At 47.4% G+C, this 22,560-nt stretch overlaps 2 protein-coding genes across 2 annotated transcripts; both read right to left on the bottom strand.

Annotated features, from left to right (window-relative positions):
* Positions 1 to 435: 435 nt before the first annotated feature.
* Positions 436 to 7,476, bottom strand: LOC140645724 (E3 ubiquitin-protein ligase RBBP6-like). The gene is made up of 12 exons (XM_072849188.1): positions 7,444 to 7,476; positions 7,216 to 7,260; positions 6,234 to 6,322; positions 6,017 to 6,113; positions 5,038 to 5,177; positions 4,006 to 4,175; positions 3,154 to 3,257; positions 2,512 to 2,706; positions 2,197 to 2,258; positions 1,324 to 1,635; positions 647 to 700; positions 436 to 547 (listed from the first exon to the last, which is right to left on the bottom strand). Exons 1-12 carry the CDS (start codon positions 7,474 to 7,476, stop codon positions 436 to 438), a joined length of 1,413 nt encoding a protein of 470 aa, XP_072705289.1.
* A 293-nt stretch (positions 7,477 to 7,769) lies between these two features.
* On the bottom strand, positions 7,770 to 16,075 carry LOC140645723 (E3 ubiquitin-protein ligase RBBP6-like). Its single transcript, XM_072849187.1, has 3 exons — positions 15,910 to 16,075; positions 11,213 to 11,312; positions 7,770 to 7,854 (listed from the first exon to the last, which is right to left on the bottom strand). Exons 1-3 carry the CDS (start codon positions 16,073 to 16,075, stop codon positions 7,770 to 7,772), a joined length of 351 nt encoding a protein of 116 aa, XP_072705288.1.
* Between the last annotated feature and the right edge of the window lie 6,485 nt (positions 16,076 to 22,560).

The following is a 22,560-nucleotide window of genomic DNA, read 5'->3' as shown; positions in this document are numbered from 1 at the left end:
TAAGAATAAAGCTAATTGTGTCTCCAACACTAGGAGCACCTGAAGCTGCAGTGCTTCTACAGTGAGAGAGAGAGAGGACTTGTAAAGAGAGACGCAAGGCTTCCACCCTCCCTATGGCTACCCACAGCCCCAGTCAGGGACAGTCAGAGCAAGCAAGGAGGGAATGGTTTTGCTTTGTCTTTCCTTTACTTTAATTAGTCCTAACTAAACCACCTAATTAAAATACTCCTTTCCTCCTTCCCCTTGAGGTAGAGTCCGTTTAGTGGGAGACTGCTCTCTAAATACTGGAGACCTTGACCGGGCATGGTATCTTCTCTCTGGGGGTGACCTGGACCTAGAACGAAGGTTACGACTCTTGGTTAGAGAGGTGGAGCGGAGGAACTCCTCCTGATTCTTCTGGACAATCTGCTTCTCCATTACAGACATGTAAAGCAGTTACCTGTAAAATGAACGCCTATGCTCCTTTTTAATCCTTTTATACCCCATCATTTCCTTAGCAAAATCAGGCGTAAACTCATCAGGTTTGGACTTTCTCTTTTCTTTCTTTCTCTTTCTTTCTTTCTGCACTTCCGTGTAACTGCAGTCCGATACGCTATCGAAAGACAAAAATGAAAAACAACACAACTTCATTGAGCCAAATACTTACTCCTCTTCAAGTCTCCGTTGTTCTCCGTAAAACTCCTCCCTACATAAGGGAGGCCAATGGCATCCTGGCTTGTGTCAGAAATAGGGTGGGCAGCAGAACTAGGGAAGTGATTGTCCCCCTGTACTCGGCACTTGTGAGGCTGCAACTCGAATCCTGTGTTCAGTGTTGGGCCCCTCACTTCAAGAAAGACATTGAGGGGCTGGAGCGCGTCCAAAGAAGAGCAACGAAGCTGGTGAAGGGTCTGGAGCACAAGTCCTGTGAGGAGCAGCTGAGGGAACTGGGGTTGTTTAGCCTGGAGAAAAGGAGGCTGAGGGGAGACCTCATTGCTCTCTACAACGCCCTGAACGGAGGTTGTAGTAAGGTGGGTGTCAGACTCTTCTCCCAAGTAACAAGTGATACAACAAGAGGCAATGGCCTCAAGTTGCGCCAGCGGAGGTTTAGATTGGGTATTAGGAAAAATTTCTTCACCAAAAGGGTGATCAAGCCCTGGAACAGGCTGCCAGGGAAGCGGTTGAGTCACCATCCCTGGAGGTATTTAAAAGACACGTAGACGTGGTGCTTAGGGACATGGTTTAGTAGCGGACTTGGCAGTCTTAGGTTTACAATTGGACTCAACGATCTTAAAGGTCTTTTCCAAGCTAAATGATTCTATGATTCTGTGAATCTGTGAAGGGGGTGCGTGTGTTGTTGGGATGGTATTTGAATGAGCTGTGGGTACTGCTGTTGGTACCCAAGGTGATGACGTGTGTGCAGGAGCTGGGGGATATCCTGGAGGGGGGACAGTGTACCCAGCAGATGGAGGCTGACCAGGTGCAAACTGAGGAGGGAACTGTGGTGCTGGTACCCCCAGAGGAAGAGGAAGTGCATGGGGTGGTGGAGGAGACAAGGGAGGTGGAGGCACAGGCACAAAGGCTGATGTGGACATTGGTAGTGTTGGGGCCTGAGGCCTTTGGGTACGTTCACTGCGTGGGCGTCCTCGATTTGAACTTCTAAAGAAACCCCAAAACACGTGTCACTGTTTGTTACGCTCTGCCCTGATTTTCAAGAGGAAAGCGAAGGAAGCGGGAGCATGGTGGCGAGCACTCCTTGTTGCCAACTTCAGCATTTTTCTCCCTGCTTTCTGTTCATTTGAGATGACACTCATTTCTTGATCCTCAGACTTGCCTTCCACATCCTCCCCCCCAACAGTTCCCTCAGTCTTCTCTCCTTATACTCAGCTTTGCGACTCTGGGTGGAGGCTGCCCCTGCTTAAGAGACTCCCACCTCCCATGTGCCAAGTGCCCACCGCGTCTCTGCCACTCCTTGAGACGCTTCATACTTCACACTGCTGATCTTCAAAGGACTGCACAGATATTAATTACACTTCCCTCGAACTTCTGCTAACTTCTTCCACGTACGCTGCCTATGTTTTTAAAATTAATTACCACTTGTATGCTCTGCAACTCTATGGGCATACTTATTTCATTAGAAACCAGCTGTTGCGTGAGTTATGTGTTATGGCCTCGTTTAACAGGTTACAAGTAGTAATATATTGAATTTCTGTGCCATACTTACAGTTCCCAGCCTGGTCTGCCACCAGCTGAGCGAATTGTACTGCCTCCCCTTGGATGCCCTTTTGGAGTGGGGAGAGGAAAAAGAAAAAAATCCCATTCAGTTAATCTGAAGGTCATTTTTTTAAAAGAAATTCTACAGTTATAGTTACTTACCAGTTGTGGATATTGATTGTCCTTGGGGGCCCAGAAGACGTGCAAATGCCGGATGTCTTAGTAGAGGAACCTGACAGCCCATGTGAATAAATGCAAGGAGTTGGAAAATCAGCTCTACTAAGATACACGAATCACTGCGGATGTTGAAATAAAACTTACCTTCTCTTCCAACACACCGCTGATTGACCCATGGGAAGACTTCAAGTGTTCAGCGGCAGTCACCAGAGCAGCAGGAGGGACAAAAGTCATGACTGGTGGTGGAGGTGGTGGCGGTGGCAGCTGCTGCTGTTGCTGCTGAAGCTGCTTGCGCAGCCTTTTGGTGTAGCCAGTTCCATTTCTGAAGTTGTTCACAGCCTAGAGGCAGAAAAACATTTACAAAAAGGCAATATGAAACTTCAGTAGATAGATGAACAAAAGCCTCCACAGAGTAAAATGACTTGTGTACTCCTGGAAATGCTATCAAGCCTCAAATAAATCAACATACAGATCTATGAACACATCACATTTAACACCGATATCAAGGACTGGTAACTCAGAGTATCTGCATTTAAAGTACCTCAGTGTTAACACCGAAATTGAAAGTGAGGCAAGCATGTTAAACAAAAGTGTGACCTGAATGTGCCAGATTGTCTCTAAAGAGCTGTAAGCTCCTGGAACAACAGGTAATGTACTTGAAAGGTACATTTAGCCTTCTTCAACTTCGCCTTGCTTAAGGAGGTGTAAATTAGTCTTTTCTTCCCTTTCAGCTTTTTACAAATAGACTTTTCTTACAAACAGTTGATGTAAAAGTCATCACCTTACCTTGCGTAGGGCCTTGTTGGCAATTAAAGCATCAGGAGAAACATCAGTCTGATGACACGTTGGGCATGTGTGTTCCTCAGATGCCAGTAATGGTGTTCTAATACCTGTGTATGTTTAGAATCATCCAAACAGTTTTTAGCCAAACAGAGGAAATTTTGGGGGTTCTAATCAATTCTAAAAACACATATATGGGTAATGGGTGAATATGGTCTTGAAGGGAAAGCATGAAGCTATACGTGTTCAATAGTGTAAAAAATTTTAGTATGCAGCAAATAACGAGACAGTCTTGACATTGCACTATTGCAACATTTGAAGATGTAGAGTAGGCTGTGTCTCGATGTTTCGACTAGTCTTCTTTCCACTATCTAGTACAGTGAGAAGTCACCAACCTCCAGGTTAATGAATAAAACACGTCTCAAAAAACCATGAGTAGGTTTGAGTTCTGAAGGTTTGAACCAGCTCTCCCGTGGAGAAGAATGTGGATTAAATGCCTAACTCTGCGTTTGTTGCAGACCACAGGAAGTCACCAGAGTTGGCCATGCAGTTTTTTAGGAGAGAAAGGTTGTGGACAAACTAAATGCATTCGATATCTAATACTGTCATCACCTGCACAATTATGCGCTCTTCTTATACTCGTCCTTCTGCATGTAAAGAGGCTTTCACTAGGTACTAAGCTTTCTGCTTTTTTTTGTTTGTTTGTTTTCCCTTTCTATGAGAAGAGTTCTTTCCTGTTCAGGGTATACTTAAGTATTAAATAGAGCTGGTAACAAAGTCATGCCATTATCTCCTCTTTCTGCTTTCAGAAGATCAGCTGTGATGTTTTGAATTAACAAACCTGGGAGTAACACTTACAGTCATCACAATAACTGTTTCCACAGCAGGAAATAACAGCTGCATCACTCATTAACTCTTTACAAAGCAGACATAACAACTCTTCTGGAATAGGGTCATCTGAGGAGGAGGAGGATGGCTCCTCTGGTAAAAAGGGACGCTTCTCCTTCTTTCCTCTGGCATAAGCTTCCCTGGAGGGGGGTGGGGAAGGAAAAAGGAAAAACTTCAACGTGGGTAAAGGAAAACTCTTCCAAGCTTTGGATTCTATCAAAGGAAGAGAACAGCTGCAGTTCTCCTCCCTCCACATCAGCCTTCTACAATGTAGGCATTTAGTTTAAACTACTTTTCTATAGCCACAACACAATTTTCCTTCTGCAGAACTCTCCCATTCATTGGATCAACTAAGAAATTAGCTCAGACTAGAAAAACAATTGTTTGACAGCTACAAATCAGGTGAGAAGGATCCCCCCTCTCCTTTGCCAGAGGTTAAATGTAAATTGCAGGCTCAGGATAAAGTTAGTCTCTGAGGAAGGACATTTTACAAATGGAAGAAGTCGATGTTACAGCTTCTACAAAAGGAGATCCATGACAGAAAAACAGAGGTGCTACCAAGTGCATTTTAAAGCAGTCGCTCTCGTCAGCACACAGGAGTATTTTCTTAGGTTATAGCAACTACTTGATAAAAGTCAGAGGGGGAAAAAATCTCAGTCCAACTGCTAGTTGACAAATGTTGCAAGAAGCCTTTGAAACATAAACCAGAATCTAAAGGAGCTTTCAAAGAGAACGACTCCACTGTAAACACTACTGAAATGTTGTGCAGAAATACAGATTCTTAGCATACCACCAGTTTAACCCAGGTCCAGGGCCGTGAACAGTAGGACCACCCTATTGTAATATGAGAAAGCATCACTGATTTTATGGTTAAGAGACAATGACAATGCTTCCTCCCCCGTAACTACAGATGCTGGCCAACTTGGTTGCATTGCCCCTCAGACATTCACGCGTGGTTTCTCTCGTTCACTTTTTGGTCAGTCCACTTAATTCCATACTTACGCACTAATAGTTGGTATTGCATATTTCCCAGTGCTTGTCAGCATGGCACCCTTTGTAGTGGGGTCTTTCACCTCCATCATGAAGCTCCTGGGAATTCCTGTGCTCTTTTTAATTCGGGGAACAGGCTCAACATTTTTGTCCTGTTAAGAAAAGAAATGCAGACATAGCTCATCTTAAGACCCACACTTCAAATGACATTGCAATGATTATTTTAAGCAGCAAAAGCCTTCAGGGCTCTCCTTTTACCTAGCATCAGCCTTGCTCAACTGAAATACTTATTTTCCTAAAGGAATATAGCCAGGATGTCCCAAAGGCTTGAGCAGTGTTTTGAACTCATTCACATGCTTTGGCTTCACTTCAGGTTCCCTAAGGGTGAAATATCCCTTAGCTCACCACCCACTCAGACAAGAGACACAAACCCGCTCCTCCTCCAAAGCGCAATTCCGAGCGAGAGCTTCATTCGGTGCTCTGAATCACTCACTGGGGAAACTTATATTCACCCTCTCCATACGAAGGCTGAATTCGTACCTCATGCATATACATTCAGTGACTTAGGTCAAATGGCATGAATGCTCAGCCCGAGACTGGTGAAGTTAAAACAGGCAAATATTCAATAGATGGCGTCAACAGAAACACCATGGGTTTATACGGAATACTAAAAACTGTGAACTGTCATCAGAAAGAGTCAAAAACCAGAAAACTTTCCAGTAATAGTGAAATATATAAAAATAAGCATCAAAGTTGACAGAGAAAGGTCTATGGACATATTCAACGTCAATGACCTAGAAAAAAGAAAATGTTTCATTTCTAATTCCAGGTTTCCCTTGAATTTTGAAGGGCTTTGCAACATTGCCATCTAGCCTCTCTATTTCACCCCAAGAGAATCGAGTCGTAATAGCAGTGTTCACGCATTTGTTACCTAACTGCCAAGGGAAACTCTTAAAAACAAACTACCACCAGAAGTCCCCCACAGTCTTACCCCATGTGTTGGGCAGTTCTTTATATAGTGGCCAGGTTTTCCACAACGGAAGCAAGTGTATGATGGTGGAGGTGGACCCAAGGGTTTCTTCACATAACTAAAAGTTTTTTTGGGAAAAGAAGAGAAAGGCATGCATGTGTCTCTCTTGTTAAAACCAACACCTCCAGGATTTTTTCCAGAATCTTCAAAGAACAGATTTGACATTATCCACACTTACTTGATGGGATCATACTGGTGGCAAGACTGTATCATCACAGCTTTTACTTTGTCTTCTTCGGGAGCATTGGCTTCAGCCAGATTGGCAGTCTGTTTAACAGGGAATTGTTTGACACATGCATTAGAAACGCGTTTAAGCCCACACAGCCAAAGACAACCCCACTCACCCAGTCCTGTAAAGAGCACAGCGCTAGCTGAGGTTGCATGAAAACAGCTGCTTCTATAAAATACAGCTGTCCTGGAGATGTTCTGGGGAGTCCTTACGCCATTACATGGTGTTTATGTGCCTGTTCACCTCCTTGAAAAGAGCATTCTGGGGCACGCAGAACCTTCGGCTCTGTTTGTACCTCACATAAAGGCTTGTGTCACCAACCCCATTTTCGTCCAAGTGGACTGAAGCTATGCGTAGTAAAAAATACATTATCCAGATTTTTAAGCTCCAGACTGTTTGAAGGAGAAGATATACTACAATTTATGAAACTGTGCAGCATCCAAAGATTGGATCTATAACTGTAATAACTAGAAATGCAGAAATGACCATGCTAGTGTCCACGTTCCAGAAACACCTCTAATTCGGCTGTTGCAAACCCTGCCTGAAATGTCCATCACTTACAGCCAATTAAATTCTTCTCTGAAAAATGTGTTAGTTTCCAGTGCAACATTAACAAAACGTATAAAAAACAGTAAAGAGCTTCTGAAGTGCTGCTTCTTTGTGTCTGGAAGATGAGTAATACCACAACATGACGTTGAGGCTGATAAGGTGCTCCCCTTCTATCTTCCCAACCTGGCAACTCCTCGTTACAGGACAGTATCAAAATATACAGACATTTCAAACTGAAAAGAAATACTTTAAATTCTTAAAAATCAAATTAAAGTTTTGTTCACATTACAAGAATTATCCAGCTATGGATCACAGTATAAGTTTTAAAAATACAAACCAAACACTTTTTTTCTTTAAGCACTTGACGAGAATATAGATATACCTTAATAAGCTGGGCCAGAGAAATAGGTGCAGAAGACTCATCAGTCTGTTCGCAATAAATTAAACACACGTTCACGTTAAACACATATTCATATTAAACACATATTCATATTCAAACACAAAAGCTAAGTGATACAATGTGAAAATGCAAAAAATACACTCCAAACCATTTTTATGGCAAGAAACAAGAAGCACACAACAAGCTATACAGACTAGCTATGGACTATACAGTACTAGCTATGGACAGGCAGATGTAGAACATGGCACCATGTTCAGTTGTGCAAACCTTCAACCTGCATGATCCAAAAACCATCATACATTTTCTGTACCACACAAAGTCAGTCAGGAAATATTCTAGCGTATTCCGTATGAAATACAATGCATTACTAGGCACAAATACCAATATTCACAGGAGAACTCTGCAAATGAGGGCATTACTCAGTTTTTACTATGCTGAATCAAATGCACTCTATTTAGAACATAGACTATCTTTTACTGGAAAATATCTACTAAGGTAATGTGTGGAAAATTAATACAAGGCTCCATTGTTTAGAATTAAGGGCAGCGTGTAGAAAAAAAGACTGAGATTGTGTTTTTACGTACTGCTTTTGATGTTGCTCTCACTGGCTCACTTCGACTTCTAGAAGAAGAAAGAAAGGTGATCAGAACTCTAAACTAAGGCACTTGTACCCAACATAAAGCAGTGAAAACAGATTCTAAAACCTGAACATCAAAACATTCTGTTCTGATACTCTAGTGAATGTGGAAATTTATACGTATACATAAACTGTTCCCTCTTGGTACATGCAGTGCAACTAAAGAAAAACCCCACAATCACATTTCTACTTTGTCACAAATTACTCCAAGACTGACAGATACAGAACACAACAGTGCAAGAGGAAGTCCTCGGATATTTTGTCTCTGCGAGTAAGTATCAATAGTATGCAGTCTCTACTACAGTTTTGTGGTCTTAAATAATCAACCATGAAAGTACAAAGGTAACTTTAGCCAATCCGTATATCCCTAGCATTACAAGTAGGTGCCGGATAGAGTACTACAGTTTCTACGAAAGAACAGGGAGGCTCTAGATACTTTGAAGTGCAAGTTTACTGAAATGCAAAAAATCAGCCATCTGACAAAGAAATAACAAAAATGTCAGCAGCATCGTCTTTACAACAGTGTTTCTCTGTGGAAGCCCAAGCACTCTGTTCAGATATCTACCATATTTAGCCATGACAATGCCAAAATGTGCTACATGTGTTACATATGCTATATTGACTAAAAATAGGCACAGAAATCACCTGAAAGCAGTTCCTAGGATTTGGGGGGAAAAAAAAGGTCTTAATTGCCCAAATCTGCTTTAAGATAATCTTGAAAATGCTACAATATCGTAGGAAATACTTATTACATTGGAAAACTTGCTGAGATTCCACATACTCATTGATCTGTGTCTGCATGCTACTCATCACCAATCAGACATGCAACCATTGATAGTGTTAACAAACTATCATCCAAAGGGTTACATCACTTTTGTAACATTTGATGTTACAAAGTGACATCATCCAAAGTGTCCCATGAGCAGAGGCAATTCAAAGGCTGCTGTGGAATTGATGTGCAAACAGAAAGGCTCATGCTTCCTGCCACTGCCAGAACACCACCAGGCTCACAACTACAGCCACCTGCCTCCTGAAGGTGAGCAAGTACAAGGAAATACCTTAGATCACCACACAATGCCTTCTTCATCCATGTACCTTGAAGGACATACTACAAGGCAAGAAACGCGTTTTTGAAGGCCTCTCCACCATTACAGCATACATCCCTCATGCCCAAACATTCACCACTCCTCCAGCTGGTTCTGCAATGTTTCCAGCTGCAGGAACGGAAAGCTAATCTGCCTGCTTCATTTGCAGTGCTGGAACAGCAGTGCCATTCTTTCCTTATCCCCACAGACAGGGATTTATTTGGTCTTTGATGCTAGCAGCATCTCTCCTCTCCTTTCAGGGCAGCAGTACCATACTAGGAGAGGGGGCCACCCAACCGGAAACGGAGGATGCATTGACAGGACAGCACTAAGCAGACGTATCTAAATTAACCCCCAAAACAAAGCCATGTTTATAAGCTCAAGGCTGTGGCGTCCAGAATTACTAGGGAGTGCCTGAAAGCACTGCAACGACTACTGCAGTAAGATGCTGCCCTGGTTTCGGCTGGGATAGAGTTAATTTTCTTCCTAGTAGCTGGTATAGTGCAGTGCTTTGGATTTTAGTATGAGAATGATATTGATAACACGCTGATGTTTTGGCTGTCGCTAAGCGGTATTTACATTGGTCAAGGACCTTTTTTTTTTTTTTTTTTTCCCCAGCTTCTCATGCTCTGCCAGGCGCCCAAGAAATGGGAGGGGGCACATCCAGGATAGTTGATCCAAACTGACCAAAGGGCTATTCCATACCATATGATGTCATGCCCAGTATATAAACTGGGGGAGTTGGCCGGGGGGTTGCGATCGCCGCTCGGGGACTGGCTGGGCGTCGGTCGGCGGGTGGTGAGCGGTTGTATTATTTTATTTTATTATTTTTTTTTTTCCCTTTCCCTTTTCTTTCCCTCCCTTGGGTTTTGTTCCTCTTTCTCTCTCATTGTATTCCTTCTCATTATAATTCATTATTATTATTATTATTATTATTATTATTATTATTTTGTTCCAATTATTAAACTGTTCTTGTCTCAACCCACGAGTTTTCTTACTTTTGCTCTTCCGATTCTCTCCCCCATCCCACCGGGGGGGAGTGAGAGAGCGGCTGTGTGGTGCTTAGTTGCCAGCTGGGGCTAAACCACGACAGATGCCCAAAGTTTACATGCAGAGCCACATAAATTCAGGGCTTTTTGCTTGCAAATGCTTCATGGGTACCAGGATGCTGCTGTACTGTTTGTTCAAGGCACACTGTAACTCATCAGTCTACTTTCTTTACTGAGAAGCAACATCAGAAAGGCATGGCAAAACCACAAGCTAATAATATCTACTCATTGTGGTGGAGAGGCATATCTTGAAGAAGCCTGGAAAACATGACCATTCAAACAATGCTAATGCAGCTGATAGAGAACTGGACTGTAGGAATACAGAAATGACAGCAATAATCCTCGAGTCAGGATGGCATTTGAATAGCTGTAATTTTAATCAATACACCCGATTCTCTGTCCTCCAAACAGCTTAGGAATATAGAATTAAATCCTGGAGCACGCATATCAGCTTAGGGTAAAAAAACGACCTGGAAAGAGAACTCCTAACATTTGGTAACGTGCTAAACTGCTTCCTGAGGTTCAAGTTTGGAAAGGATTAACTACTCCTTCATCGTACTCGCACAAAAGGCAACATGCTTTAGGATAGCGTTCTTCTTCTCTTGCTGGAAACAGGCATTGTCTTTAGGAAACTAGTAGGAATCACTTAGGAATGCAACTTCTTGTTTGCATGGTTCCCCAGCTGGCAACCCTTGGTCTTTCCTCAATAGCTAGTAGGCACAAAACCCCTAGTACGCCCCAAAGATTTGGGGCGTAAGAATACCTGCCATATCCCGCCCCGCCTACCGCAAATGCAACACCGAGAATCAGACTCTTCTGAGATGGGAACAATTCTCAGTTTACACTACAATGCCTATCTGTCTGTACTATAAAAGCACTAAAAGCAAACACATATGATGAGGAATCTCTCCACGGAGAGGAAACAGGATCTACAGCTTGGGTCTCAGAAAAATCAGCCACAAGAACAAACCCAACAGACTCCTCTTCAAAGTTACCATTGTTGGAGTTTGAACCCCATGCCCCAGCAGGCCTAAAAATGTAACTCTCCTTTGGGACAGGTACAGTAAAATCTACCCCATGACAACAAAAACTAACAGCAGCTTTAACGAGAAAGATACAGTCTGAATGCCTCTGTAAACTAATACCCATCCAAAAAGTTCACACACTGGAACCCCTAACAAATAATACCATGCTTTATGGATACTCACATAACATATGTTTTGCTGGTAGCTTTAACTCCTCCTGCAGGGATTCTTCTAACAATTACCGATGAGTTCCTAGGAATCAGGGCATTATCATCTGTGTATTCTGAAAACAACACAAACACAGAAAAACACATGAGTCAGTTCGTAAGAGTGTATATTAATATGTCATTACATAGCACTTCACAGAATCCCTTTCAGATTAAAAAGCAAAATGGTCTAGGTAACACCGCGCCTTTATCGTCTCAACACACTAACAGGACATTTCAAGAAATCCTCAGGTCTGAGAATCAAACACAAGCAGCAACATCTTTTCCATGTTGTTAAAATAGTTTGAACGCCAACAGCAAAATGGCCTCACAGGTCACTAAAGGAGAGTCTGCTAATGCATGAGGTTCTTTCTTGACCTAGCTTAAGTTGCTTTTGCTGCACCTTTGCTTTCATAGCTGTTCACTAAAAACGATTCACCCATGAAGACTGACAGAACACAGAAGACAGCCTGCCATCTCTGTCTATTTCCTGGAGCTTAATCCATCAACAGCCACACTTCTCAGCTGCTCAGTGCTTTACATTGACATGGAAACACAACTGGCACTGCTAGACGTTGGATCACAGAGATTCTGGAGATTTTTTGAGCTTGCTTTCACAAGTAGGGCAGTATTGGCTCCAACTAAGCTGGTATCTCCCCTCTTAAGCTCATCATCTAGTTTGAATCAGCCCAAGGGACGTGGATTCTTTTGATGCACTTTCTGCAGAGCAGAGAGACTCAAACAAAATTACTTAGGAAGACAGCCCTGAAGAGCCTTTCGAAAACAGCGTGTGCCTGAAGCTATCCATGCTTTGCCTTGGCTTACACCATGTTAGTCTTCTGAAGAGGAGGAAAGCCTTCTGACCTTTTCTGTAAGGCCCAAACAAAAAAAAACCACAACTCCCTGAGACACTTGGACTGAGTCAGCTTAAAACGCAAAGATCTCTCCATGAGAATGGTTTGTATATTGTACTTACACGAGCTGGCTGTGAATAAATATTTTAAAGCACTATCAGCAGCCATTCCCTGTAATCTGCCTACAGCTGTACATACTAAAAGCCCTTAACTTGCAAACTGAATCAGAATGATGGTCTGAAAACCAAAGCTGCTGTATTATCTCCAGTCAAGCTCTGTCAGGGCAGTTTTGCTCAGTGATCACAGGCAAAATAGGAATATGTCACAATTGATGCTCCCTTTTTCAGTATATTATTCGTATGGGCAGGAACCTCTCTTAGACCAAAACATACCTACCAGAAGACATTATTTCAACCACACAATGAACATTTTACTTCTACTTCCAAATGACAGAATGCTTCTTCAGAAAACCGAGAAATCATTTCGCTGAAACTAATTCCTGATCTTGGCCCCTAAGAAACCGAACAGCAAGCTTCCTCTGGACTTCAGAGCAGTTTCAAACTGTCGGAGAAAGGACTCTTAATGATGAAAACAGAAGCTTTTACAGAAGTCGTATCCTAAAACCAACCCCTAGAGCACTTCTCAAAAGGAAAATCTAACCATTACATAGCCACCTGTCAAGAAAGGCCTGCACTGGGACTTGGTGATGGAGGAGGAGCTCAAACAGTACTGAGGCCCAGACAAACAACTGGGAGATCATGCCAGCTGCAGTCCTAGAAGCCCAAAGCAGCTGTTTCTACCTGCTGAACAGAGCCATAGAGCCTATTCTCTGTGGCCCCGATCACAAACCACTGGATTAAGACCAGAGTCCCATTGCGGTTTTGGGTTGTTTCTTTTTTTTTTGTATTTTGCCTGAGAAGCAGAAGAGCACATTCTCCAAGTGTTTTGTGTCAGAACGTTACAGGGCAGGAAAGAGTACTCAAAACCCTGAGTTCTGGAGTTTGCAGCTCATCCACAATATTGTGAGAACATCTCTTCTAAAAGACAGGTCAAGAAATTCAGGTCAAATTCAAAGGAGGCAAGTTGAAAGGCATCATTCTTGACTATAAGACTTTGGAGGGAATTCTGCCTTTATAGAACGTGCCTCTATAGCAAGCACGGAAGAGGACGCACACACCCCTGCCCTTTAAAATAGGTCCTAACCATCCATTTTGCCTTCCCAGCATCTTCAAAGGAGTCCATCATATCATTTTTTTCCACTGATATTTACAGTCCTGTTTACTTTTTGCTTATATTAGCATTGCTGCTACTACTAGATTTCCAGTATGAAAAGTAACAGTTCCTGAACTGCAAAAGGTTAGAGTCCTCAGAAAAATCTGAACAAGTAGGCCATCTTCACTCAAGGTTCACTTTGTTCTTTCCAAGATTATTGCAACATTCAGTCAGGACTCCTGCACAGACAAAGTTATAAAAAACCAATACTTTATGTCCGCATGTAAGAATTCCAAACATCCCATTTAGGCAGAATATCCGGGTTGAGTTTTTCCCTTTCTCTTCTGAAGGTGAGTTGAAGCATCTATATCTGATTAATAAAAACTGAAATTCACGGCTATGCATAGCAACCAAAAATTTGGCATACATATATCTGACACTGACATGTATTCTCTAGCTTTGCTCTGAAAACCACTGTGGGATTTTTGCATTTTCACATGGAAAACAGCCTTACAAAAGCTTCAATAAGCATCTGTGTCACTCATATACCAAGTTTAAAATTTTATCCTCATTTTACAAAGGTCAAGGTGCAACACAACCTACCTAGAGGAGGATCTTGTCACTGTTAAACAAGAGTGATGCTCTTTAAGGTATGAAAGATACTCCTCCTTTGACTTCACCTGTAGGCAACACCACATTTAACAGAACTGAGCCAAGCAGATGCTTTTTCTTCACTGCATTCTGATCACGTATCAAAACAAAGCCACACACTTTGCAAAACTGGTAGCATGTATAGTAGAGTAACACTTTATGGGGTAACATATTTAGGAGCATAAATTGTTCCTCTACAACTTTGCTTTCTGTTCCTCACCTGCTATAACAGAATTCAGGTGTTTGGCCTATTTCAAAACATTTTTTCTTTGGGTGATAATAATCGGGCTCCATCACAGTTTATTACCATCCAGCATTCTGCTTTTAAGGCTCTGTTTTACACAGACCCAACTGTTACAGGAGTGACGGCGGCCAGGTGGCCATTCAGCCTGCTAGCATTTGTGAAGCTGAAAGTACATTGGCAACTGCAGACCAAATTCACAGACCCTTCTGCAGCAAAGCCCTTAAAGCCAATTAGACATTTTTCAAAAGCTCTTGACAACTGTATTCAATACTACATGAAGAATTCAAGACTGATGAAATGTATCTCTACCTGCGCATGTCATGCAATCCAATGTCATCCCTAAGACCCCTAACATTGTGCTCTTAAGCCTCTTCACGGACATTCTCCTGAAAATAGTTTCAATATCTGTAGATAAACAGCGAGCTTTAGGTCCAACCACTTTAAATGCGAGGGCTGAAGTTACAGTTACCACAGCATACATATTATTCTGTTTAAGTTTCAATACATCAAACAGGAAGAGAACAAAAACCACTAGTACACATTGGAAAGAAAAGACTGTTGTTACAGTGTCACAGAACCACAGGGGGGGGAAAAAGAAAAAAAAAAAAGAAATCTAATGTTTAAGGAATGGAAACACTTTACAAGTCTTTCTTTCTGAAAAGTCACATCCCAACGTTTTTCATCACTTTCAAACTTATCACGATGGCAGGTTACCAAACTGAAACATCATACTAAGTAATACGAAACCATTATCATCTCTGAGAAGCAAGCACCATTTATTCGATTTAAAAGAATTTGTGACTTCTTTAAGAACGTTTCTTACATATAGTCACCATAAATGTTCTGCCATAAAACTTCAGTACTGCCCTGATATGTTTAACACGTAGTAGCAGTAAAAAAAACACCACGGTTAGAAACGAATGATGAAATGATGCTCAATAGCACCTGAATGACAATGTCTTTGGTGTAGAAAAGGAGTTATATTAACAAGAAATTCCAAAGTGTAGTTTAGATACAGAGAATACTCATGTGCAAGATGGCTTTAAAGGGTCTGCATAGATTATAACTCCCAGATACACTCTTCATCCAAAATGTTGCTAGTGAGCAGTTTCTGCAACAGCCACTAAACCGGTTTTCCAGTGCAGTGGAGTCAAACAAGTTGAAGACAAAATTAAGTCAGCAAACCCTTTTTTTTCTTCTAATTAGCCATCTGTTCCATTTCCATCACTTTCAGCTTTCTCCGCCAGATCTCAAAGAAATCTGGCAACTTTGGTATTATAAGATATCCTCCCACATTTCCTTATCATTTTACCTAGAAGAATTCCAGGAAACCAAAACTTTTGTAAGCCCTACACATCGCACATCAACCACGTATTCTTCTACGCCTAGCTCGCGTCTAAAACACAGACCTGAAGGCAGCTGTCAGAACATCAACTACAGAAGAACAGCTCTGTGAGGCCCCCAACACAAGTCACAGCTACCCATCGTGGCCGAATCACATTATCGCTTCCCACACCGCTTAATCCCCGGCACCGCTTGCCCTCCCACTCTGCTCGCCCGCTGGCAGGATGGGCCCCAGACTGACTCACGCTATGTGGGGACAAGCCACAAAGAGCAGAGTGCAGCTCCCGCAGGTCAGGGCTGCTGCAGTGCAGTCTGTGATGCCGCCAGTCAGTCGGACCCCAAGGCTCCGCACCCACTGCCCCCACGCACCTTCTTTGGTCTGGGCATTGGTGATCTGCAGGTCGCAGTGGGTCGCCTTCAGCTTCTCGCGGATCATGATCTGGCGCTTGAGGTCGCACAGGGAGATGTGGAGGCCGTTGAAGGTGATCGTATCATAGTTCAGCTTCGAGGAGAACTTGTAGTGGACGCACGACATGGTTGGGGCAGGTGGTGCCTGCTCCAAAATGGCGTCTACCGTGGCAGAAGGTGCCGCGGCCTCTGCGCCAGGTTACGGCTCGCAGCGGCACGGGGAAGGGCCCACCGATGGGGCCAGGGCAAGCTGCATAGGCTGAGGTGGAGTGGGCCGAAGCGCTCAAAGGCCACAGCACTCAGCCTCCGCTCCCTCTCTCGCACGCAGCGCTCCCAGGTCTGACTGCTCGCTATGGCGACTCAGGAGCCCCAGCCTCAGCGTTCCGCCCAGGGGATTCCTGGCCAACAACCAAATGTCCTGCGTCGAGCGCGTCACGGCGCACTCACAATGGCATACTGCACCCAGGTACTGGCAGAATGATCGCCATGGGGACGGAGGCTGTTTGCCCCAAACAAACCCCACACTGACCAAGCGCCATGGCAGGTACAGCAGAAGGCTCCCGCTGTTCCTAGAGCTCCTGCCCTCCAGGAAACCCCCCAGCCACTCTGCCCACCAATATCTCAGCCCTCTTCGCTTCCCCCAACAGAGAGCTTCCCTCTCCGAATGCCGATGGCATTGCAGGTGCCCACTGCGAGCTTCACCGTTCCGGCCATGCCTCCACAAGTCACTGCCTGCGTGCTGCCCTCTCCTGCCCAGCTCCACCCCATCGCCTACCAGCTGGGGCAGGCCAGCGTCTGGCAGGGGGTGCCAGGGCCCCTGGGGGCCCTGGGGCAGCTGCTGCAGATCCCCCATCTGCTGCCGCTGACCCCTGTGGCTGCTCTCTGTCCCCCTGCCTATGGCTGGGGACAGCACGGGGTGATGGGGATGCTGGTGCCCCACCAGCTGATGGGGCTGGGGCCATGGTCCATGGTCCACGGGGAGCCCCTGTACCCCATGGCTCAGCATGGGGTGCAGGGCCTCCCTGTGCTCCACACCCTGCCTGGCAGCACCAAGAAGATCTTGGAGGCGCCTGACAATGACATGGTCATCACGGACAGCATCCCCGATGCCAGCCCCCACCAAGCTGCTCTGAATCCGCCACGCAGCAGAATGAAGACAAAACCCAAAGGTGAGGTTTGGGAGTTGGCAGACCCCGCAGGCTGGCATCCCGTGCCCAGGAAAGCTTGCAGCACCCCGCGGTTGGGCTGGTTTTGATTGCTTTTTCAGCAGGGGTGTCCGTCACGGAGGCCCCAGAGAAGACCCTGAACCTGCCCGACCTGGGGCCAGATGCCTTCGCCGAGGCATTTCCTGAGCTGGCAGGGGACAACCTGCAGTTTCAGGATGAGCAGTCATTCACCATTGACGTCACCGACATCCTCGCCTGGCTCAACACCATGGATGGCAAGGACACTGTCCCCGATGTCCCCGAAGTTCCCAACAGCCCCTGCTCGACCCCCCTCCTCAACGAGCTCCCTGACCTCTTCCGAGTACCGGGCAGAGGGCGTCTGCACCAAGGAGCGAGCAATGGCAGCGATGCTGGGGGACAAGGACACTGTACCCGAAGTCCCCAACATCCCCAATGTCCCCGACAGCACCACCTTCCTCAACCAGCCCCCCGAATTCTCAGAGGAAAGGGTGGAGGGCGACTGCCCCGAGGACCGAGTGGCAGCAGCCATGCTGGGGAACGCCGACCCCTTCTTGGAGGTGGCGACGTCCCCCTTGCTGGATCCCAAGGAGAAGCAGGGCAGGGTGGCAGCGGTCCTCCCCACTTGCCTGCCAGACAGTCCCATACAGACTTTGTGGAGAGTCTCATGGAGAGCCCCTCGAAGGGTCGCCCAGAGGGTCCTCCAGAGAATCCCCGCAGATGCCCCCCAGCGTCATCGACCACGCATGGCCCAACTGCTGGAGGAGGCCCTGCGGAGGCAGCCCCGCGTTGTTTTGACCCACGTGCCACTACTGCCGGGTGTCATCTCCTGCCGGGTGTTGCCCAGATTGGGCAAGGCGGGTGGCAAGAAGGCCAAGCGCCCCGTGCCAGCTGGCATGCCCAATGTCCCCATCCCCGCGGGACAGCATCCCACCTAAGAAGAGGAAGAAGATGGTGGTGTGCCAGGTGGTAAAACACTTGAAAACCCTGCACGAGGGGAAGCCGGATGGGGACAGTACGGCGGCTGGCAGCAAAAGGCAGCAAGCGCGCAGCAGCAAGCGGAGGGCATCTAATGGCAACAACGGCCCACCAAGCAAGCAGGAACCCTGAGGGATGCCAGGGGACAAAGTGCCCCACGCCCCCACAACCGACGGTGATAGGTTGATAGAGAAGGTGTGGAGCACAGATCCCCGCAACATGCGACCTGCACCTGCCCACGCCAGCCCCAATCCTCTCCCTTATCTCTGGTTCTTTCGTAATTCATTAAAGGTTTGATGTTCGTTTCACAGCGTCTCTGCCTGCAGTCATTCGTGCAGCGGGAGGCAGGGGGGTTAACGCAGCCCCTGCCACATGTGTAGGTCTGACCCTCCACCTCTTCACCCCACTATATGAGGAACCCCCCATGATTCTGGATGGAGACGTTTCATCAGAACCTTAATTCCTGCATTTGGGGTAAACGAACTAGAAAGAGCTCTTAAAAATCTACCTGCTGCCATGGATGCCACAGACAATCGCACAGTAGATGCACTTTAGCCTTGCAACAGGAAAATTCTTCTTTAGCTTTGATAGTAGGACAAAATCGTCTAGTACTTGATATGCTTACCCTGCAACAAGGAGGCACCTGTGCACTGATTCATACCACCTGCTGCACCGATGTTAACAACTCTCGACAAATCCAACATGACGTCTGTGCCATTTCCAAACATTTACAAATGTTGCATCAAATCGCAATATATCCTGGGGGATTTTCACTTGCTGACTGGTTTAGTGGGATACCATCCTTAAATTTGCAAAACATATTAACGAAAACTCTTATTATTGTCATATTATTTATCCTATTAACAAGTTTTGTTTGGATTGTGATTCAGCTTTGCTTTGCCGTAGAACGAAATGATCAAACACACCCATAGCAATTAATCTCGCATTGCCCCCCTGCTTGGGAAAGTCCTCCTCCTCCTCCACCATCTCTCCAGTCACACCCAGCCATTTCTCACGTGAAGAGGCAAGAGGGGCTCGCACCCTCACTCCGCAGGGCTCTTACCCCAACCACTGCATTACGCCATTACCCATGCCATAAGGGCTGGAGCCTGCCGAGACGCTCCTGACCTTGGGTATGGCGTGGGACAGTGGAAAGCGCTTACAGAGCGTGCTTACAATGCTCACACAGCTGCACGGACCCACTCACACACAGAAACCTCTGACCAACCGCATATACCTACTTGAGGATCACCAACCCTTTTGAGACACGTCCAGCTTTGTACGTAAAGGACGTGTCTACGTCAACCTGGCCTACGCCCCGTGTCTACGCCCCCCGGCCAATCTCCCCAGGTTTTGTTCAGCATGACATCACATGGTATGGAATATCCCTGTGGCCAGTTTGGGTCAGCTGTCCTGGCTGTGCCCCCTCCCAGCTTCTTGTGTACCTCCGGCCTCCTCGTTGACAGGGCAGTATGAAAAGCTGAAAAGTCCTTGGCTTAGTGTAAGCACTGCTCAGCAACAACTAAAACATCAGTGTGGTATCAGCATTCTTCTCATCCTAAACCCAAAACACGGCACTATACCAGCTACTAGGATAAAAATGAATGCTATCCCAGCTGAAACCAGGACAGCCAGATGCAGCCAACGACATCGCCAGGGGATGAAGGGACAAGCGAGCCCTCAGCACAGCCTCTGGGAGATGGAAAGAACTGTGACCACCACAGCCGGCCCCAGGCTGCAGCCCCTCCTGCTGCAGGAGCTCCTGCAGACACCGCTCCTTCCCCATGCTGAGGCTGACAGCACCCGTGTTAACGCAGGATCCAGCGTGCCCGAGGCCCAGCTCGCTGCTGCCAGGACAGGCCGTGGGGCGGCCTGGGGCTGCGGGACAGACCTCAGGGGAGGGGCTGGGGCCGGGGCTGCAGGGGGTGAGCAGGGCCAGAGCGGCTCAGGGGGGCTCTGGGAGTCGGGGTGCCCAGTGCCTGTGCCCAGGGGGGTCTGTCCCCATCTCCTTCCCCTCCCCAGCTCTTAGGTCACTCCTGGGGCTGCCCCAGCTGGGCCCGGCTCCACCTTAGATCTCACCACCACCACCACGCCCGGGCAGCCAGCAGGCAGGAGGCCTCTCCCACGCTTGCCCAAGGGCCTTGCTCACCTCATGGGAAGCCCCAGCCCTCACCTCAGCTGGGCGGCTGCTGGAGCAGAGACTCCACTTCGCAACACCAACATGTCCGCCTGGCAGCCCCCTGCCCCAGGACTACAGCTCCCGCCATGCCCTGGGGCACACCTTCCTGCTGTCTGACCCTGCGGGGACACCGTCCCCAGACCAGACCCGCCCCCACAGGCCCATGGCCGCCTCCCCGGGGCTGCCCCGGCCCCGGCCCGGAGCTCCAGAGGAGCAGGGAGGAGGAGGGGAGAGGGGCAGAGCATCAGAGAGGGGTGGGACAGGGCGGGGAGGTGGCCGCAGAGGGGCGGCAGATGGACAGAGGGACAGGGAGAATGGGGCAGAGCTGGCCAGGGAGTGGAGGAAGGAAAAGTACTGGTGAGGAGCAGGCACAGGGATAGAGCGGGAAAGGGATGGAGGGGAAGGGGACAGCGGGGGGCAGGAAGAAAACTCGTGCTAAGCAGCAGGACAGAGGGACAGGGAGAGGAGAAGAAGGGCAGGAAGGAGGCCAGAGGGACGGAGCAACACAGGCGGGGTGAGGGAGCGGGGCAGGGGGCAGAGAGACAGAAAAGGCATCGGGAGAGCGGAGTGAAAGAGCAATGGGACAGGGAGCAGGACAGAGGGAGAGAGGGGAAAGGGTGAGAGGGAAAAGGGAGGGGAGAGAGACAGGGAGAGGCAGGGGCAGAGAGTGGGAGAGCAAGAGAAGGGCGGGAAGCAATGCAGAGAGACTGAGAAACAGAGGGATGTGGATTGGGACAAGGAGGCGGAGAAGGACAGAACAGCGATGGCCTCCAGGATGGAGACGGAGGAAGAGCAAAAGGGGATGGGGAGCAGGAGGGAGGCCCAGAGAGAAGAGAGAAGGCACAGCCAGCTGAGCAGGGGATGCAGGCAGGAAAGAGGGGACAGGCTGCAGGGCAGAGAGGAAAAACAAAGCCAGGAAGCAGGAGACGGTGATAGAAAAAAGAGAAGGACAGGGAGCGGGAGAGAGAGATGTAGAGAAAGAAAAAATAGCAGCAGGCTACAGGACAGGCAGGGAGGAATTAGAAAATAGAGACAGGGAGTCAGAGAAAGAAAGAGAAAGAAAAAAATAGTGATGGGCTAAAGACAGAGAGGGAGGAATTAAAAGATGGGGGCAGGGAGCCAGACAGAGAGTGATGGGGAGAGACCAGAACTAGCAACGATGGGCAACTGCCCCATTTCTTGAAAAGTCCCCAGGACAGGCATTACCAGGAGCCTCCAGAAATGTGCTGCCTGCAAAAGCCCTGCCCCGAGCCCAGACCTGCAGCCTAATATTGGTGACGAGCATCGCCTTGCAGAGTGGCCAGGCCTGGGGAAAAACAACCCTGCGGGGGTACAAGTCGCCTAGAGGGCTTTTTGTTTGTTTGCTTGATGTTCTTTCTTTAAAAAAGCCACTGTTTAAGCTCTAAATACAACCTGCAAGGAAAAAGGAACCTGGCGTACCACGCTGGACACATTTAAAGCTTAAACCCATTCCACAGCCGCACAAACCACCGCTCCCTCCCACTGCGGACACTCCACCGCCTGCCTGCAGGTACAGGCAGCCGCCCTGTTTCTTCAGCACTTCCCAGGAGTGGCACCACCAGGCAGCTCAAAGAACCATACTGCCTGCCAGACCTTAAGAACAGCTTAACTCTGGCGAGTTTTTTGTCTTTGTAGGGCTGCTGGTTAAAGACTCGTGCACCCAGAGATGGCTCAGGACCACGCCAGGGCTGGTGGCACTGCTTTCTGGATCCTGTGGTGGCGATGGGCAGAGGGACAGGTTGTCAGATCCCAGGGCCAGGTCCACGTGCGAGGTGTCAGGCCTGGCTTTTCCCAGCGAAGCCTCAGCCAGTGCCGACCCCGTGCTGCAGCCCTGGGGCCGAGGCTCTAGGAGCTGGGCATTTCTGTGGGCACTGCACCCTGCTGGGCCCTGCTGCCGGCTGCCCTGGGCTTCCCCCCCTGTTCTGTCCAGCTCTGCTTTCTGCCAGCGCCTGGGGCACCGCAGAATGTCTTGCCCGCTCCCCACAGCTGTCCTGAGCCGTGTCTGCAGCTCGTACATGGTGTCCACGTCACACAGCTGATTTGGGGGTGGCAGGTCTCTTTTGTGGCACCCTGGGAATGGGGGCAAAGCAAGCTCCATCCCTCCATTCCGATCTTTGTCCACAGGGTGACCCAGTGGAGACGTACCGTGTGCTGGAGAGCGTCCTGCAGGGAGGTGACAGCCATTGGCAGAGCAGCACTGAGACCCACTGACAGCTGAGGCACCCAGTGGCCACAGAGCAGCCCAGGTGA

The sequence above is a fragment of the Ciconia boyciana genome, unplaced genomic scaffold (genome assembly GCF_034638445.1).
Source record: "Ciconia boyciana unplaced genomic scaffold, ASM3463844v1 HiC_scaffold_37, whole genome shotgun sequence".
Taxonomy (NCBI): domain Eukaryota; kingdom Metazoa; phylum Chordata; class Aves; order Ciconiiformes; family Ciconiidae; genus Ciconia; species Ciconia boyciana.
Note: the sequence above shows the minus strand (reverse complement) of the source record. Positions and strands in the feature narration are given on the sequence as shown.

Coding starts and splice junctions, on each gene's coding strand:
- LOC140645724 (XM_072849188.1), bottom strand. CDS start 7,476: ATGTTCTACATCTGCCTGTCCATAGCTAGTACT. Junction 4,176..5,037: donor GCAATACCAACTATTAGTGC/GTAAGTATGGAA, acceptor ACCCCCCTCCAG/GGAAGCTTATGCCAGAGGAA. Junction 3,258..4,005: donor AAACAGTTATTGTGATGACT/GTAAGTGTTACT, acceptor AAACATACACAG/GTATTAGAACACCATTACTG.
- LOC140645723 (XM_072849187.1), bottom strand. CDS start 16,075: ATGTCGTGCGTCCACTACAAGTTCTCCTCGAAGCTGAACTATGATACG. Junction 11,313..15,909: donor CAATGCCCAGACCAAAGAAG/GTGCGTGGGGGC, acceptor TGTTGTTTTCAG/AATACACAGATGATAATGCC. Junction 7,855..11,212: donor ACCAGCAAAACATATGTTAT/GTGAGTATCCAT, acceptor TTCTTCTTCTAG/AAGTCGAAGTGAGCCAGTGA.